The 18,076-nt window shown below is 39.6% G+C and overlaps 1 protein-coding gene across 1 annotated transcript in view; it reads left to right on the top strand.

Moving 5' to 3' along the window:
* The window catches only part of LOC102946304 (lymphocyte antigen 75), a 122,642-nt gene that overhangs the window by 100,389 nt on the left and 4,177 nt on the right, over positions 1-18,076 (top strand). The window contains exons 35-38 of the mRNA XM_037911865.2: positions 4,841-4,954; positions 7,414-7,536; positions 10,271-10,444; positions 17,475-17,501. Coding sequence (XP_037767793.1) covers positions 4,841-4,954; positions 7,414-7,536; positions 10,271-10,444; positions 17,475-17,501 — 438 coding nt within the window. The remainder of the gene's footprint in view (positions 1-4,840; positions 4,955-7,413; positions 7,537-10,270; positions 10,445-17,474; positions 17,502-18,076) is intronic.

Below are 18,076 nucleotides of genomic sequence, written 5' to 3'. Positions count from 1 at the left end.
AACTTCAGGATAAATAAAATGTAATAACCAAATAATAAGTAAGAGATCTGCATTTGTATTTTTTTAATGATTTATTTAGGAAGTTTTAACAAGCTTACAGATCCTTGCCATGTAAATATCAGAGACAAAATAATAATCATTACAACAGTGAGCTTTTGTTTAGAGATTATACAGGAATATAGTAATCTCATCTCTCTCTTTAACAGGGTGTTACCATATTACACGTGAGTTTCATTACACTACCCATGTCATCACTAGTGATTTTTATTAAATTGAATGAACTCTCTTGGATCTGCATTTGTAGGACTGGGTGATGCAGTGTGCTAAAATGATAGCCCCTTTTTATATTTCGAGGATATATTTTTATATTTCACCTTCTTGTGCAGCACAGGACATGGGTCACTTGCAGATTTAAATTATTGTTAATGGTGGATTCTCTGAAACTTGAAGTCTTTAAATCATGATTTGAGAACTTCAGTAACTCAGCCAGAGAGGTTAGGGGTCTGTTACAGGGGTGGGTGAGTGAAGTTCTGTAACCTGCAGTGTTCAGGAGATAATCATGATGGTCCTTTCTGACCTTAAAGTCTATGAGACTGAATGCAAATAGAAAGACTCCCATGGACTTCAGTGGTGTTTTAGATCAGGTTCTTCATTTGAAAAGTGGTGAGATCTGTGGTCATTCATATGACATAAGAATAGAAGAATGGCCATACTGGGTTAGACCAAAGATCTGTCTAGCCCAGTAGTCTGTCTCTTGCAGTGGCCCGTGCCAGATGCTTCACAGGGAATGAACAGAACAGGGCAATTTTGAGTGATCCATCTCCTGTCATCCACTCCCACCTTCTTGCAGTTTGAGGATTAGGGATACCCAGAGCATGGGGTTGCGTCCTGACCATCTTGGCTAATAGACATTGATGGACCTGTCTTCCAGAAACTTATCTAATTCCTTTTCAACCGCAGTTACACTTTTGCCCTTTACAATATCCCATGGCAATATCCACAGGCTGACTTTGCATTATGTGAAGAAGTACTTCCTTATATTTGTTTTAAACCAGTTGCTTATTAATTTCATTGGGCGACCCCTAGTTCTTGTGTTATATGAAGGGGGTAAATAGCACTTTCCTGTTCACTGTCTCCATATCATTCATGATTTTATGGACCTCTATAATATCCCACCTTAGTCTTCTCTTTTCTAATCTGAACAGTCCCAGTCTTTTTAATCTCTTCTTATATGGAGCAGCTCCATACACCTAATGGTTTTTGTTGCCTTTCTCTGTACCGTTTCAAATTCTAATCTTTCTTAAAATAGGGTGACCAGAACTGCACACAGCGTTCTAAGTGTGGGCATATCATGGATATATAGTTCCACTGTGATATTTCCTGTTTTATTATTTATTCCTTTCTTAATGATTCCTAACACTGTTGGCTTTTTTGACGGCCACTGCATAGTGAGCAGATGTTGAGATGATTTTTTCCAATGTGCATTACTTTGCACTTATCAGTATTGAATTTAACCTACCAAAATGTCCCTGAGTAACCCAGTTTTGTGAGATCGCTTTGTAACTCTTCTCAGTCAACTTCGGACTTAAATATCGTGTGTAATTTTGTATTGTCTGAAAACTTTACCACCTCACTGTTCACCCCCTTTCCCAGATAATTTATGAGTATGTTGAACAGCACAGGTCCCAAAACAAGTCCTTTGGGGACCCTGCTATTTACTAATTTATCAATTGTGAAAACTGACCGTTTACTTTGTTTCCTAGCTTTTAACCAGTTACTGATTGAACAGGGACCTTGTCTCTTACCCCATAACTGCTTAGTTTGCTTAAGAGCCGTTGGTGAGGGACCTTGTCAAAGACTTTCTGAAAGTCCAAGTGTGCTATATCCACTGGATCACCCTTGTCCACATGCTTGTGAACTCCGTCAAAAAATTCTAATAGATTGGTGAGGGATCACTTCTCTTTACAAAAGTTATGCGACTCTTCCCCAACATATTGTGTTTATCTATGTGTCTGATAATTTTGTTCGTTACTGTAGTTTCAACCAGTTTGCCATGTGTGGAAATAAGCTCCATGTTCTAGGTCCAGCTCCTGTGAAAATCTACCTTCTGCTTTCACAAGCCTCACCGTTTTGGTCAGCAGTTTCATTGGAATGTTCCTGTCATGGGAGGTCATTATCATGGAGGGATAAGTGATCTCTTAGGTAGCTAAGGCCAATCCAATAGAGGACTTTGAATATGAGGATGAATCCTTGAATTGAATTCCCTATTCAATGCAGAGAGCAGAGTGCTCAGGTAATGTGTTCCTGGTGGTCTGTGTTGCTAGGTAGACTGACCCCCAAAATAGGTAATAAAGAGAAATGCTGGTTTTGATTCTTTAGAGTCACACATCTTTTTGTAACTTCTAAAAGGACATCATTAAGTTAGGTGGGTTTGGGAACACTAGTGAGTGGAAGCACAGACCAGAGGAAGACACTACTTTCAGAATGAAAATATATTGTTTTGGTTAGTTGTCAAGTCTGTCTTTTCTTTTCTCCTTCCTGCACATTGAGCCTTCAAGTAGCAGTTATATAGTGTGTCCCCAACTATATATTTTCTTACTGAATTTATTTCTCTTTTCCTGCTCTCTTATGGAAAATAACTGGTAAGCTGAAATGCCATAAGAGAGGTAGAAGGCAAGAGTAGGTAGTAAAAGAGCATGTAGTCCAAAAACAAAAGCGTTGACCAAAAAACAAGTCATTACAACTTTGTGCTGTATAGACAGAGGCATCACTGAGCTGGGAGGTGACAGTCGTTCTCTGTTTGGTACTGATGAAATCACTCCCACATTATTCTGAGTTTTAGGTACCTCAGTACCTGAAAGAAGGTGATAAAGTGGAGGAAATTCAGGAAAAAGCAATAAAAATAGCTAAGAGGATGAAGGAATTGACTTATGATGAAAGTAAATGAATACATATAACTTGTTCAGGTGAGTAAAGGGCAAATATGATGCTACCAGCCACTATTCAAAGGATGTAAACACGAGTGAGCAAGATGACAACATTTACTTATACTTATGTTATATACTTTGCCAACTGTGCCCACATATCTATTCAGAGGACACCATCACAGGGCCTAATAACATCAGCCACACTATCAGAGGCTCGTTCACCTGCACATCCACCAATGTGATATATGCCATCATGTGCCAGCAATGCCCCTCTGCCATGTACATTGGTCAAACTGGACAGTCTCTACGTAAAAGAATAAATGGACACAAATCAGATGTTAAGAATTATAACATTCATAAACCAGTCGGAGAACACTTCAATCTCTCTGGTCACGCAATCAGAGACATGAAGGTCGCTATCTTACAACAAAAAAACTTCAAATCCAGAGTCCAGCGAGAAACTGCCGAATTGGAATTCATTTGCAAATTGGATACTATTAATTTAGGCTTAAATAGAGACTGGGAGTGGCTAAGTCATTATGCAAGGTAGCCTATTTCCCCTTGTTTCTCCCCCTCCCCCCCCCCCCCCCCCCAGACATTCTGGTTAAACTTGGATTTATGCTGGAAGTGGCCCACCTTGATTGTCATGCACAGTGTGGAGAGTGGTCAGTTTGGATGAGCTATTGCCAGCAGGAGAGTGAGTTTGTGTGTGTATGGGGGTGGGGGAGTGAGAAAACCTGGATTTGTGCTGGAAATGGCCCACTTTGATTTTCATGCAGGTTGTAAGGAGAGGGGTCACTTTGGATAGGCTATTACCAGCAGGAGAGTGAGTTTGTGTGTGTGGTTTTTGGAGGGGGATGAGGGGGTGAGAGAACCTGGATTTCTGCAGGAAATGGCCCACCTTGATTATCATACACATTGTGAAGACAGTGGTTACTTTGGATGGGCTATTACCAGCAAGAGAGTGAGTTTGTCTGTGGGGGGGCGGAGGGTGAGAAAACCTGGATTTGTGCTGGAAATGGCCCAACTTGATGATCACTTTAGATAAGCTATTACCAGCAGGAGAGTGGGGTGGGAGGAGGTATTGTTTCATGGTGTCTGTGTATATAATGTCTTCTGCAATTTCCACAGTATGCATCCGATGAAGTGAGCTGTAGCTCATGAAAGCTCATGCTCAAATAAATTGGTTAGTCTCTAAGGTGCCACAAGTCCTCCTTTACTTTTACTTATGTTTAGAGTGGTCCAAAGTTATCTAGTTTAGAGTAATGGGATAAATAAATATCATGGTGACGGGCTCAATTATAAATGCCTAGAAAAAAGCAAAGGACAAATTAAACTGAATATAAGGGCAATCTCCTAACTGGTAGTGTTTATTTGAATTACTGTAACATCTGGGAGCCCTAATCACGGACCAGGACCCCGTTGTGCTGATGTTGTACAAACAGAACAAAAAGGCAGCCCTTAGCAGTGATATCAGTGAGATATGTCCAGAATATCCCAAGGGAATGGTGGAAGGCCTTCCTTCTACTGGAGACCTTAACAATTAAATTGGCCAAATTAATGGAGAATAAACTCTAAAAAAACAGAATACTGGCTAGAGGAGGGGGTTTGGTGATCTAATGAATCTTTTGTGTCTCTGATTTCTCTGCTATATCACACATCCTCATGTCCTGTATTTGTTCTTCGTCTGACCTGGTAAATTACATTCTTAAGTATATTGTATTTATTTTTACTCCAGATGTTTTTTAATATTTAATTGTTTTCATGCTCCAGCAGAGATGCATACAATCCAGAAAGATAAACTGCATTATTTTTCTTTTCATCTACATTGCCATTTGAAACAATTTCTTCATATCAACCACCATACTACTATTTAGTGTTTAGAATAATGATGTTTGCTCTTCTCTGTGTAGAATGCCCTTCCTCTGCTTGGATTCCATTTGGAAGTAGCTGCTATATTTTTCTTCAAGGCACATTAGATGAATTGGACAGTATTGATGATGCAAGAAATCTCTGTAAAGATAATGGTACTGTAATCCGTCTCTTTTATTTCTGATGCATTATTAAGAGATATGTACTCTGGTTGCATTTAATGAATAACTGTATTATTTTAGGACATTATTGTTATTAAACACGCTAAAATAATAAAGGTAATTAAACATCATTTTGAGAACACAAGTGGACCAGGAAAGAAATTTCCCCCTTGTGTGGCAAAGGCGTTGCACATTTGGCTAAATGCATTTTTTGTCTTTCTTTGAAGCACCAAGTACTAGTTACTGGTCTGGTCTGATCCAATACAGCCAATCCTGTTTCTGGTGAATAATACTGTCATCTAGATGGATAGCTGTCGAGCCTTGTGATTTAAGCTGACTTCACAGATTTTTTACTGTCACCCATGACTTTCTCAGTAGTCAAAGTATTGTAGTAGAGCAACTGCTTTTTTAATACTTCACCTCGATGGATGAGCTTCCAAATGTTCTTCAAGTTTTACTGGTGTTTATCTGAGAACGGCGACTGCAGTGGCAGTCAGATGCTCTGGAAACACTTCCGTATCCTTGTTAGAACAAGAGATTACCACAATTTTTGCTGTGCTAAGCATATATGATATCTCACCAGGTAACCCTGGACCCGAGTCCTTGCCTCAGTGTTCTCTGTAAAGTCTGGAAGTGGCTGTCATTCTCTCATTTTTCATTACTGCTTTTCCCCCCACAGTAAAAAATCATAGATGTAAACTTAAAATTTCAGTCTAGATTCTTCTTTTAGCCCTCCATGGCAGAGGAGGTGCAAGGAGTCTTCCCTAGACCCCCGTCCCACCCCATCCCAGCCCCCATTCACAGCTAGGCAAATTCATGGTACTGCTCTTGGAACAGGAAGACCAGCAGAGTCTGATGAAGACACAGGTGTTGTTAGATTCTCTGGTGGGAAGGGAAAGAGAAACCGTTACCCTGCCAGCTAAGCCAAGCTCTTGCTTTACTCTGTAACATAGTGTAGCAGTAGGCTTTCCTCTGCGGCATTCCCAGAAGCATTGTGCCTGCCTCATATATTGTTGCCAGAGCAGTGCATGTCCACATCCTCTCCTTGCCACAGGGCGAGGACTTAAAGCCACAGACCAATAATAGTTCCTTCCTCTGGAATACCATCATTTTCTTTCAATGGCAGTGAAAGTAAAAAAATATAAACTGAACTGACATCTCCACCGTTGTAACCTGGAATATATGGTTAAAGAGACTGTCCATAATTGCTTGCATATTACATCACTTATTCCGTAGGGACACAGTTTACTATTTGTTTGTTTTAAATGGAAAATTACTTTGGTTTTTTTTGCCATTTTTGGTTCAGTCCTATACTTGCTAATGGGAATGGGAAAATTCCCAGTGGCTTCAAATGGAACATGATTAAGGTTACAATTTTGTCATGGATATTTTTAGTAAAACTCATGGATAGGTCACAAGCAATAACCAAAAATTCACAGAAGCCGTGACTTGTCCCTAACTCTTACTAAAAGCATCCCTGACAAAATGGGGAGGGAAGAAGGTCCATCACCCTGCCCCACTGAATGCAGCAGCAGGGAGCTGCGCCCCCCACTCCTGCCCAGTGCCTGGAAGGCACCCCTGACCATGGGGCTAGGAGCTGGGGGGGCCCCCACTGCTGCGGCTGAGAGATCTGGGGGGTTTCCTGCTGCCGCAGCAGCTGGGCTTCTGTAGGGCACCAATGTCACGGAAAGTCACGGAATCCGTAACCTCCGTGACGTACTGGTAACCTTAAATATGATCAGCTATTCAACATTTTTTTAACATTCAACTTACTATTCTAAATTTTATTTTATATTAAGTCTTATTTTACAGTGGAAAAATGGTTATGAAAAATCAGCTGAGTACTGACAAGGAATTTCTGAAGCAGAATGCTGTTTCAACTTTTAGCTATTTCAGAGTAGTGCTTATGTATTAAACTAAAAGGTTTGGGCTTACTTATGTATATGTGAAGATCTTTCCCATAGCTCATTAATATTTTAAAGAGATTTGTATTGCAAACAGCATGTAAATGATATGATACTGTAAGTTACAAAAGAGCTTAAATTTTGTGTTTCTTTTAAATGATCCACTAGTAGTCAGTATAGTCCAATTGACTACAAAATCTGAGACACATCAAGGGAAAAAAAGACTACAAATCAACTCTTTGATCTAATTAAATTATCTAAATTGTTTAGATTTTTTTTCAGATTACATACTTAAATGTCTAAGTACATGTGTGTTTGCTAACATCTTAAATGGCATTTATATGACACTATGTGAATGTATTGTATATCCTGTCAGTCTGTCACTGCACTGCTGGTATGTGGGTAATGTATGTACACAATTGATTGGTTACTGGGTGGATCAGTATGTTCAGATGCTTTTCATATAGTATTTATAGTTGTTTCACTTCTGTTGCATGAAACGTGCTTTCAAAATTATATTTATAGGGGCATTTTTTTTTTCAAATACAGCTTCTGGAGCAGACATTATTAGTATAAAAAATAAAGAGGAGAATACATTTATACAGGAAACATTAAAAAATCACTGGCAAGTCCCTGATTATATTTCGTTGGGCATGTTCTTTGACACAGATGGTAAGTGAGAACTACCTTGTTGATATCTTAATACTTTGTCTCTGTTAACTGTAGAAAATGCAGGTCTTTGTGGTGGAATTATTAAATTACACACCAGCCTCAGTTCTTTTCTTATTGAAAAGGTGTCCACATCCAAAAAGACAATTGCCATGCTTATCAGAACCATTGTTGGCATTGTCAGGGATTGAATGAGAATAGACGCTTAGCTCATCTCTCAGCCCTAGATGGTCCCTCCAAATCTGGGTTGAGACATGTCAGCAGAAGACTACATGGAAGCTTGTATTGCTGCTGTCTGTGCTATACCTGTGTGGAGGATAAATACAGGATTATCTCCAGGTCTCTCAATCCGACAACTTTGACAAGCCCAATATTCATTTTCACAGATGATGGTTATAAGCATCTTTATGTGGTGTTTGCGTAGTTATAGAAATACTCTTGCTTGCTTTTCTCCATTCACATCAATAGCTAAAAAAACTGTAAATAAAATTTGTCCCTTTGTATATACGTACTAACTTCAGAAACACTATGTAAATCTGGAGTAACAACACTGAAATTAATGGATTATTTTGACTTTACATATCTGAGAACAGAATTTAGCCCAGAGAAGAGAACATGATTTTGCTAGAGATCTTGAATCATAGAACTGTAGGACTGGAAGGGACCTCAAGAGATCATCTAGTGCAGACCCCTGCACTCACGGCAGGACTAAGCATTATCTAGACCATCCCTGACAGGTGTTTGTCTAACCTACTCTTAAAAATCTCCAATGATAGAGATTCCACAACCTCCCTAGGCAATTTATTCCAGTGCTTAACCACCCAACCATTAGGGATTTTTTCCTAATGTCCAACCTAAACCAACCTTGCTGCAATTTAACCCCATTGCTTCTTGTCCTATCCTCAGAGGTTAAGGAGAACAATTTTTCTCCCTTCCTCCTTGTAACAACCTTTTATGTACTTGAAAACTGTTATCATGTCCCCTCTCAGTCTTCTCTTCTCCAAACTAAACAAACCCAATATTTTCAATCTTCCCTCATAGGTCATGTTTTCTAGACCTTTAATCATTTTTGTTGATTTTGTTCATCTTTCCTGAAATGTGGTGCCCAAAACTGGACACCATACTTCAGTTGAGGCCTAATCAGCATGGAAAAATCTTGACTTTTATTAAGCATGGGGAATGTTATTGCATGCTACACTTCTTTCATTGCCCCAGAACAACAGCAAAAGATAAGGTTAATTCTTTTTAAGTTTCCTACTACGTTGTGTAATATGCTTTCCTATTACATAAATTGTGTTCTGTTCTAGCCTGTATATGTGGCCATCTCCTTATGATGTGCCTCTTTCTGGATGTGACCTTGAACTGCTTGCTGAGGGATGACTAATATTTATTAAATTACAGATTATCATCATTTGAATCCCTCTCTCTTGGGTCCCAAGCACTGTACCCTAAGAGCCCAAAGTTACTTTCATTAAGGGAGCAGAGTAGGGATGTAAAACTTGTCTCTGTGTCTTTAATAAAATCCTGATTTATTTTTCTTCTGCATATCTAAGAAAATCAGTTTTATGTCAGAATCTGAGGCTCGTTATTACATGCTAGTTTAAAGCGAAGTTCAGAAGTAACAGTGTTGCTGGATTTATTATTCCCATTATACAGATGGGAAATTGAATAACAGAGAGAGAATTGTCCAATGTCACACATTAAGTCTGGCAGGCACTGTAACCCAGATACCTGAGCCAAGGTTTGGCACCTTAACTATGAGACCAGCCTTCCTCCTCTGGACTCCCTAATACCAGGATTCTCACTGTGTCCCTGCAGGGAAGATACTCATTTTTTTCAAGATTCTTTTTATCTCCTCCTTTGCTGCGCTTATTTTCTTTGGTGGAAGCTTCCATGAAGATACTACAAACCTCAAAACTCTCTCTTGGCTGGGACACAGGTGTGTGACTTCTGTTCACAATAAATTCTACAGGGTTCATGGTGTGGATTATCAAGTCCATTTCCTACATCAAGGAGAGTTTGACATTATTAGTTTATCTAGATTAATGATCATTCTGATGTCCCTAGTACTAAAGGATCATTCTACTGGTTTTAGGAGTTTTGTGAGTTACCAGCAGGCTGAGGACAGGCTAAAGACTGAGCTTGTGATCTGGAGAATAGTGTATATTAAAGAGCTCCTGGTCCTGACATAAAATCCTTCCCGTGCTCACAAAGGGGAAGACCAGAAAAGCATCAAAGCTAATATGTAAGCAGCAGTGTAAGCAATTTGTGTAGGAATTATAAGCCTGCTTTGGTATGCAAAAGGATGGAAGCCCAGCCACATGGCTAACATGACTGAATATGCATCATGAACACAAAAGGAATGGTCTCTAGGAAAAAGAGATGTTTGATCCCAAACTGGCAACCACATATGATACATCCAAGAGCAATGAGTATATCCTTTATGAGAAAGCAGTAACAAGTGCCCTGAAGCATGGGGATCTGGCCCAAATGTCAGCCTGGTGTATGGTGGCAGAATTTCTCTTCTCCAAGAAGCTCTTGAGAGCATATGTTGGACACGAACTGCATCTCTCACTGCACTGGATTTGAAGCATGTTGCCAGGATGCAGCCTGTACAAAGTACCAAGAAATAGCTTCAAAATGTTTAGTTTTCTTTTAAATTCAATTTTGTTTGATTTGTAAGTGTGAAAAACTGTTTTTCCATGAATGACATAATGTATAATTCCTTCAATCACAGATAATGCTTTTAAATGGTTTGACAAGTCGGAAATGAAATTTACCAATTGGATTGAAGAGGAGAGCAATGAGGAGCTCCTGAACACATGTGCTTCTATGTACACTAAGTCCGGGGGATGGAAAAAAATCAGTTGTGAAGATCTTCGTCTGACAGGGATCCTTTGTAAAACAGCCTGTAAGTACAATGTGGGTCTACATCACATGACCTCTCTCCTTCTTTCTCTGTACAGACAGACAGACACACACACACACACATATATATATTAAACTTTAGACTATAGCAAGGTTACAATCAAACGTTAACATACTACACTGTACATTACTTGTTCAGGATCAGGTTAATATTCAAAGAACCTGGCATTTTGGCTTGCTAGCTTGGAAGCCCTCCTCCTCTGAGTACACTAGAAAAGATTACCAAATTTCTAAATACCTGTCCTCTTTTTGGCACTTCTCTTTTGTACATACTTGGTGTGAAGGGGTCATATTTTTCCAGTAGTGCTCAATAAAGAGTCTAGCTGCTAACAATAGAAAATAAATAATTTGCCCTTTGTTTAAAATGCAGATCCTTTACAGAAGCATTCAGTAAGCACGTCAGGGGATCTCCAGGAAGCTGGCATTTTGACATAAGATGAATCTCTTTAATTTCCTCCCAAACTCATATAATTGTTAGACACAACCACTATATGTGCAAGTATGTTCCACTTTCCCAAAACAGAAAACCCCTCTAATAGCATCTCCCAAGTAGATGGATCTTAACTGGAGTCAAATGCCATCTATACAATAATTTATACAAATTTTCTTTATGAGCTACCCAAGTTAAAGATGCATATCACCTTTCCCATGTATACATCCAGATTGATTTCTTTGTCCAAATCCTTCTCCTATCTTTTCATCTGGGTTGTTTTCTTATCAACATCTTTTTCGATCAAAATTGTATATATCTTAGAAATTAAACCTTTTGTTCCAGCTTCCTCCTGGGTCAGCTCCTCAACTCTTGTTTAGGAGCTCTAGTTAGAGCTGCCTTGTATCCAGATTTAACAATACAATGTTTGACTTGTAAATACTGAAAATATGGGATCTTTATATTATTTTCATTATTACATACTGTTGATATGATTTCAAATCAGGATTTAGGAATAGATGTCTGAATTCAGTAATCTCAGCTCTTCTACACAGTTAAGAGACACTTCGATATTTCTTTGGGATAAATTCCTGATTGATAATGGAAATAGCTGAGAGAGAGAGCTTTGGCAACAAGAATTTAGAAAATTTGTCCAAAACCGCTAAGGTGGTCTGGATGAATGGGTGACTTTTTATTTTTGGTGATCTAAATTTCTTTCTAACTCAGCAACTACTATGAATGGCTGTATTTGGGCTCCATTATTGTTAGAGTTTTATGCACTGTTTGGATGTTTATTGTTAATCTAGTTTATCACATCTTTTAACTGTGATGTATAACAATAACATGCCAAATTAGGGAAGCTAGTCCATCCCACTTTTTGAAATCACCCTGAGTCTTTTATGTTTCCTTGTGAATTTTAATAGAATATCCTGCCATGTTTCTAATGTCATGTCAGGGATACCAACAGGGATGTATTGAAACAAAAATAACAACTTTGAAAGGACAGTCATTTTTATTGAGGCTACCCTGAGTAGCCAAGAAATGTTGTGTTTGTTCCATTCCTCCAACTGTTTTATTATATTATTCCACACTGGAGGGTAATTTCCTTTAAAGAGATTTTTATGGGTCTCCACAATATTTACACCTACACATTTTAAAGATTCCTTTACCCATTTAAATTTATGTAGCTCACCACAGTTTGTTTTGAGCTTTTGGGAATATTAATTCCTAAAATTTCAGATTTATTGTTATTTTGAAGCCTGACACCTGCCTAAGGTCCAGAGTCAATTGTTATATAACTTTTAATAAGGCTTCTGACTCCTGCAAATATAACAAGACATTGTCCACATGCAAAGCTATTTTGTGTTCTAATCCAGAAGACATTTTGATGCCCTTTACCCAGGGGCTACTTCTTACCTTTATTGCAGGGGTCTCAAACTCAGTTTACCTTAGGGCCAGTGCCAGTCCTCAAATCCTCCCAGTGGGCCAATAATCCCAGTGGGTCACTGAAGATGGTGTTCAGAAAAGAAAACATTTATATTGTATGTTTTATTTCAAATTTCTTAGAAATAATAAAACTGTCATACCTTCAGGATTGCAGCAAATCCTGTTGAAACCTTCAGGATTGCAGCAAGGTGTGCATCAGATAGTTGTGTTTGGTATTTTGACTTGTTTATATTCATTGTGGAAAAAAGTGATGCTGCCTCCATGGCTGACTCTGCCCGGCAACTAGTGATGGTATCTCTGTCCCTGTCCCCTAGCCAATGGGAGCTGCAGGGGGCTGTACCTGCAGCAGACATTGCCGGCATCATGGCTGTATGCGTCTCTCCTCTGTGGGCCACAATGGGGAGGTTCTTGGGCCGCAGGTGGCCCGCGGTCCGGGACTTTGAGACCCCTGCTTTATTGCAAATGGTTTCATTGCCAAAGCAAACAACAGGGGGAATAACAGGCAACCCTGGCTATACCCCTTAACAAACTAAAAGGAGGCGATTGATGACCATTAACCAAAGCAGATGCTTGAGGATGAGTATATAGTGCCAACATGCCCCTATAACACTGATTTCCAAAATCTCTCTGAGGCGCTCATGTTCCAGACAGTCGAAGGCTTTCTCAACGTCCAAAGAAAGTAGCACACGGGAAGTATTGCTAGAATTAACATTATAGTTCAATTCAGAGTTCTGATATCCTTTGAACAACATACAATCATAGACTTTAAGGTCAGAAGGGACCATTATGATCATCTAGGCTGACCTCCTGCACAACGCAGGCCACGGAATCTCACTCACCAACTCCTGTAACAAACCCCTAACTTATGTCTGAGTTATTGAAGTCCTCAAATTGTGGTTTAAAGACTTAAAGGTGCAGAGAATCCTCCAGCAAGTGACCCGTGCCCCACGCTGCAGAGGAAGGTGAAAAACCCCAGGGCCTCTGCCAATCTGCCCTGGCGGAAAATTCCTTCCTGACCCCAAATATGGCTATCAGCTAAACCCTGAGCACGTGGCAAGACTCAACAGCCAGACACCCAGGAAAGAATTCTCTGTAGTAACTCGGATCCCACCCCATCTAACATTCCATCACAGGCCATTGGGCATATCTACCATTAGTAGTCGAAGATCAATTAATTGCCAAAATTAGGCTATCCCATCGTATCATCTCCTCCATAAACTTATCAAGCTTTGTCTTGAAGCCAGATATGTCTTTTGCCCCCACTGCTTCCCTTGGAAGGCTGTTCCAGAACTTCACTCCTCTGATGGTTAGAAGCCTTTGTCTAATTTCAAGTCTAAACTTCCTGATGGCCAGTTTATATCCATTTGTTCTTGTGTCCACACTGTACTGAGCTTAAATAATTCTTCTCCCTCCGTGGTATTTATCCCTCTGATATATTTATAGATAGTAATCATATCTCCTCTCAGCCTTCTTTTAGTTAGGCTAAACAAGCCAAGCTCTTGGAGTCTCCTTTCATAGGACAGGTTTTCCATTCCTCGGATCATCCTAGTTCCCTTCTCTGTACCTGTTCCAGTTTGAATTCATCCTTCTTCAACCTGGGAGACCAGAACTGCACACAGTATTCCAGATGAGGTCTCACCAGTGCTTTTATAACGGTACTAACACCTTATCTCTATTGGAAATACCTGGTCTGATGCATCCCAAGACCGCATTAGCTTTTTTCACAGCCATATCACATTGGTGGCTCATAGACATCCTATGATCAACCAACACTCCGAGATCCTTCTCCTCCTCTGTTACTTCCAGGTAATGTGTCCCCAGTTTATTACAGAAATTATTCTTATTAATCCCTAAATGCATGACCTTGCACTTTTCACTATTAAATTTCATCCTATTACTATTATTCCAGTTTACAAGGTCATCGAGATCTTCCTGTATGATATCCCGGTCCTTCTCTGTATTGGCAAATCCCGACTGGTCCAGGGGAACATATTTGGGCAAGATGACACTCAGGGTACGACTGCACAGCAATTAAACACCCATGGCTGGCCTGAGTTGGCTGTCTTGGGCTCTCAAGGCTTGGGCTGCGGGGCTATAAAATTGCTGTGTAGATGTTCGGGCTTGGGTGGAGCCCAAGCTCTGGGACTCCTTCCCCCTCCCCCCCCCCAAGAAAAAAGAAAAAACGTCTACATAGCAGTCTTGGCTTCAGGGCTAAAGCCCCATGAGCCCAAATCAGCTCACCCGGGCCAGCTGCAGATGTACCCATTATCTGTTTGCTAACACCTTTGCATAAATTTTAGCGTCAACATTAATTAAATAAATAGGTGTTATGATGCACAATTGTTAAGATCTTTTCCGTCTTTAGGAATTGCCGCAATTGTTGTGTCTTTCCACAAATCAGGAATCTCATTCCCCTGCAATATATAATACTTTATTTGCCGATTTTAATATGTCATGGAAAATAGCATCCAGTGTGACCAGTAGATTTCTCCCTACAGTCTCCTCTGGAATACTCTTAATCCTTGCTATGTTCCTGTGTTCTGTATTTTCCATGTCCTCCATTTTTAATTCTGTTTTTTTTCCTTTTCTTTTTTCCCCTCAATTATTTGAATTCTTTCATTTAGTAATGCTGTCCAATTGCTTGATTAATCCTGTTTCCACATCTGATATTTTCCCATTCATATGATTAACTTCATTTTTTATTTCTTTATTATAAGCCTAGAACTCTTTCCTCATCTCCATATTCATCTTTTTTTGTTTTTAACAGCAGGTCCTTCAGGACAGATAGTGACTGGTCTTTCTCCACCTGCCTTCATAATTTGCTGGAGGGGAAGTTACTCTCTTTAGTAGCCACGTCTTTGTTTTGAGGGAACAGATATTTATATTGGAAGATCTCTTTCCTTTCACAGACATCTAGATCTTCTTGTCTTTCCTTCTTGCTAGTTGCCTCTCTCTAAAGATGGCTCTTGCTGCACTTCTCTTTTATTTGTCTGATCTTTCCGGAATGGCCTCTGCCACACTTCCTCTCCCAGCCACAATAGTACAAGTTGTTATTTTTTTAATTTTACTACACTCACCCCTGTCTCTTTACAGGGTAATGAGGGTCCAGTTAAGTATCTCTGGGCTTGCAGAGTCATTTTTAATATGTTCTGCAAGCTGATGACACTGGATTCAGTTGCTCAATTTTTCTCCCACAGAGGCTGCTCTGTGGGACTGGGATCTGCCAGCTCTCTTCACCCCCCCCCTTTTTTTTTTCCCTCTCCTGTTTTTCAAAGCTTGCTCTACTGATGGTTATTCAAATTTAAGGCATGGATCTGTGGGTTCAGGTTGGCTTGGTTCTTTTTATCTTTTTAAATCACTTTCATTTATTCCCCCACTGCCATTTATTGCACAGAGCTGGATTACGCCACCATCTTGTTTGCTGCCTTAGCCACACCCCATAACTATATTTTTTATAATTTTGTTTCACTATGTGTTTGGTCTTTAACAATTAATAGACTAGATTTCACAATATGTTTAAAAATAGGCTTTAATGGTGCTATAATTTAAACAGTTCTTCCAGAAACCCTATTCCTCTCTCTCCTTTGGGCTGGTTCTGGGTTGTTTTCCAGTACTCTACTTTGGCCAAGGCCTGATCTACAATAAAAAATTTTAGTTCGGTTTAATTACACTGGTTATGGGGTGTGGAAAAATCCACACCCCAGAGAGGCGTAGTTAAACCAGCCTACATCCCTGTATAGACAGTGCTAGGTGGACAGAAGAATTCTTCCATTTGCCTAGCTACCGCCCTTTGGGGAGGTGCATTACCTATGCCGACAGGAGAATCTCTCCCATCAGCGTAGATAGTGTCTACACTGAAGTGCTACAGCGACGCAGCTGCATCAGTGCAGCTGTAGCATTTTAAGTGTAGACAAGCCACAAGTCTTGTGGACTATAAAAGCTATTGTTTTTCTGATTTACTGATAATTATCTGAATTATTGACCCCTTGACTAGCTTGCAGAGAGAATTTATCTAAAGTTCTAGAGGAGTTAACCACATGACTGTGCATATAATTTCAGTCTAAGGGAAGCTACAGAGAAGGAGTGTTCATGCTTATGTTAGAGATCTCTCTGTAGCCTTGCCCTACCACTACTGTCCAGTTGTGTGTTGGTGGGTGATCCTTTTTTGTATAGTAGTTCAGTTTTCTAGAAGACAACACAATATATCTAAAAACATGAGTTTGCTGTGTCACTGTCTCAAAATCCTTATTGAAGAACCATATATTAACAGGGATTACAATAGCCCCTAATTTACTACAATGATAATACATTGTGCTGCGGTTAGTTTTAGAAATGTAAGTTATGTGGATGTGGAGCCATGTAGATGCATCGGTATGTTGTGGGAAAAGAAAGTTCAGTGTTGACATTTGGCAGCTGTGTTTGATGAGCATGTCACAACCTGGTTATAAAAACTACAGGGTCCTAGTCCTCTTCTCTTACCAGTGCAAATTAGGAGTAACTGTTGAAAGCAAGGCACTTACCCTCACGAATGAGAAAAGAATAAGGCCCATTGTGTAGATGGGAGCCAAAGTGACTTGACTGAGGACATAGAGGAGCCAGTCACAGAAGCCAGGTTTCAGAGTAGCAGCCGTGTTAGTCTGTATTCGCAAAAAGAAAAGGAGTACTTGTGGCACCTTAGAGACTAACAAATTTATTTGAGCATAAGCTTTCGTGAGCTACAGCTCACTTCATCGGATGCATCCATCTGATGAAGTGAGCTGTGGCTCACGAAAGCTTATGCTCAAATAAATTTGTTAGTCTCTAAGGTGCCACAAGTTCTCCTTTTCTTTTAGTCACAGAAGTGAGATTCGAATCTGGCTCCTAGTTTCACGCTTAAATGACACCTCCCGTCAACCACACTTATGTTACCTTATTCTTCTTTTTCTGTTGACTTCATAGACACCTGCATGAGTGGTGGGGCCATCTTTTTTTAATAATACAGTGAGGTAACTTTTTTCTGTGAGAATGTATTCTTCTCTCAATTGCTTACACATCAAAAACTGTGATTAAAAATTAACTTTCTTTGAAAACAGTAGTTTATTTCATACAAACATGAAACAAGCTAAACACATAATTTAAATCTTTTTTTTCCTTGTAGTTGCATATGAAAAGAAGTACTTACCAGGTGAGTGTTTGCATACCTTTGCGTGAAGTTTACAAACATTTTATGGATATTATTCACTGCCCCACTCACTTGCTTCCCAACTCCCACCTCCAAAAAAAGAGAGACTGTATTTCTCCTGGTTATAGAAATACACATCTTGATTTATTACCTTATCTTGAGTGATGTGCATACATATTATGTCAGCTGGTATTTTGTTGTTATAATATTAGACTAAGCTTTCACAAGGAAGGGAAAGAGCTTTATTACTTATATTAGAACTTCAAAAGGCAAGAGGTTAGTAAAATTCCCACTGCTAGTAGAGAGGTAGGTCAGGGTTGCAGAGATTGTGACATTTTCCAGCTCACTTTGGATGGTTAGTCATGTTTATCTCTTGGATGTAAAACAGATAAAGAAATAAACTGATATATGGTTACCATACATCTGGATTTTCCCGGACACCACCTCTTTTTTAAAAATTCTTTTTCAAATAAGAGGCAGTGTCTGGGATTTTTGCGGGCAGACGTTGCAGCTCAGAAAGAGCTGTGTCCATGCCCTCATTGGTCCTTTCCCTGCAGCCGCAGCTGTTGGATCCTGTC

This window comes from Chelonia mydas, chromosome 11 (genome assembly GCF_015237465.2).
Source record: "Chelonia mydas isolate rCheMyd1 chromosome 11, rCheMyd1.pri.v2, whole genome shotgun sequence".
NCBI classification, from domain to species: domain Eukaryota; kingdom Metazoa; phylum Chordata; order Testudines; family Cheloniidae; genus Chelonia; species Chelonia mydas.
The sequence above is the reverse complement of the archived record's forward strand: the minus strand, read 5'-3'. Positions and strand labels throughout refer to the sequence as shown.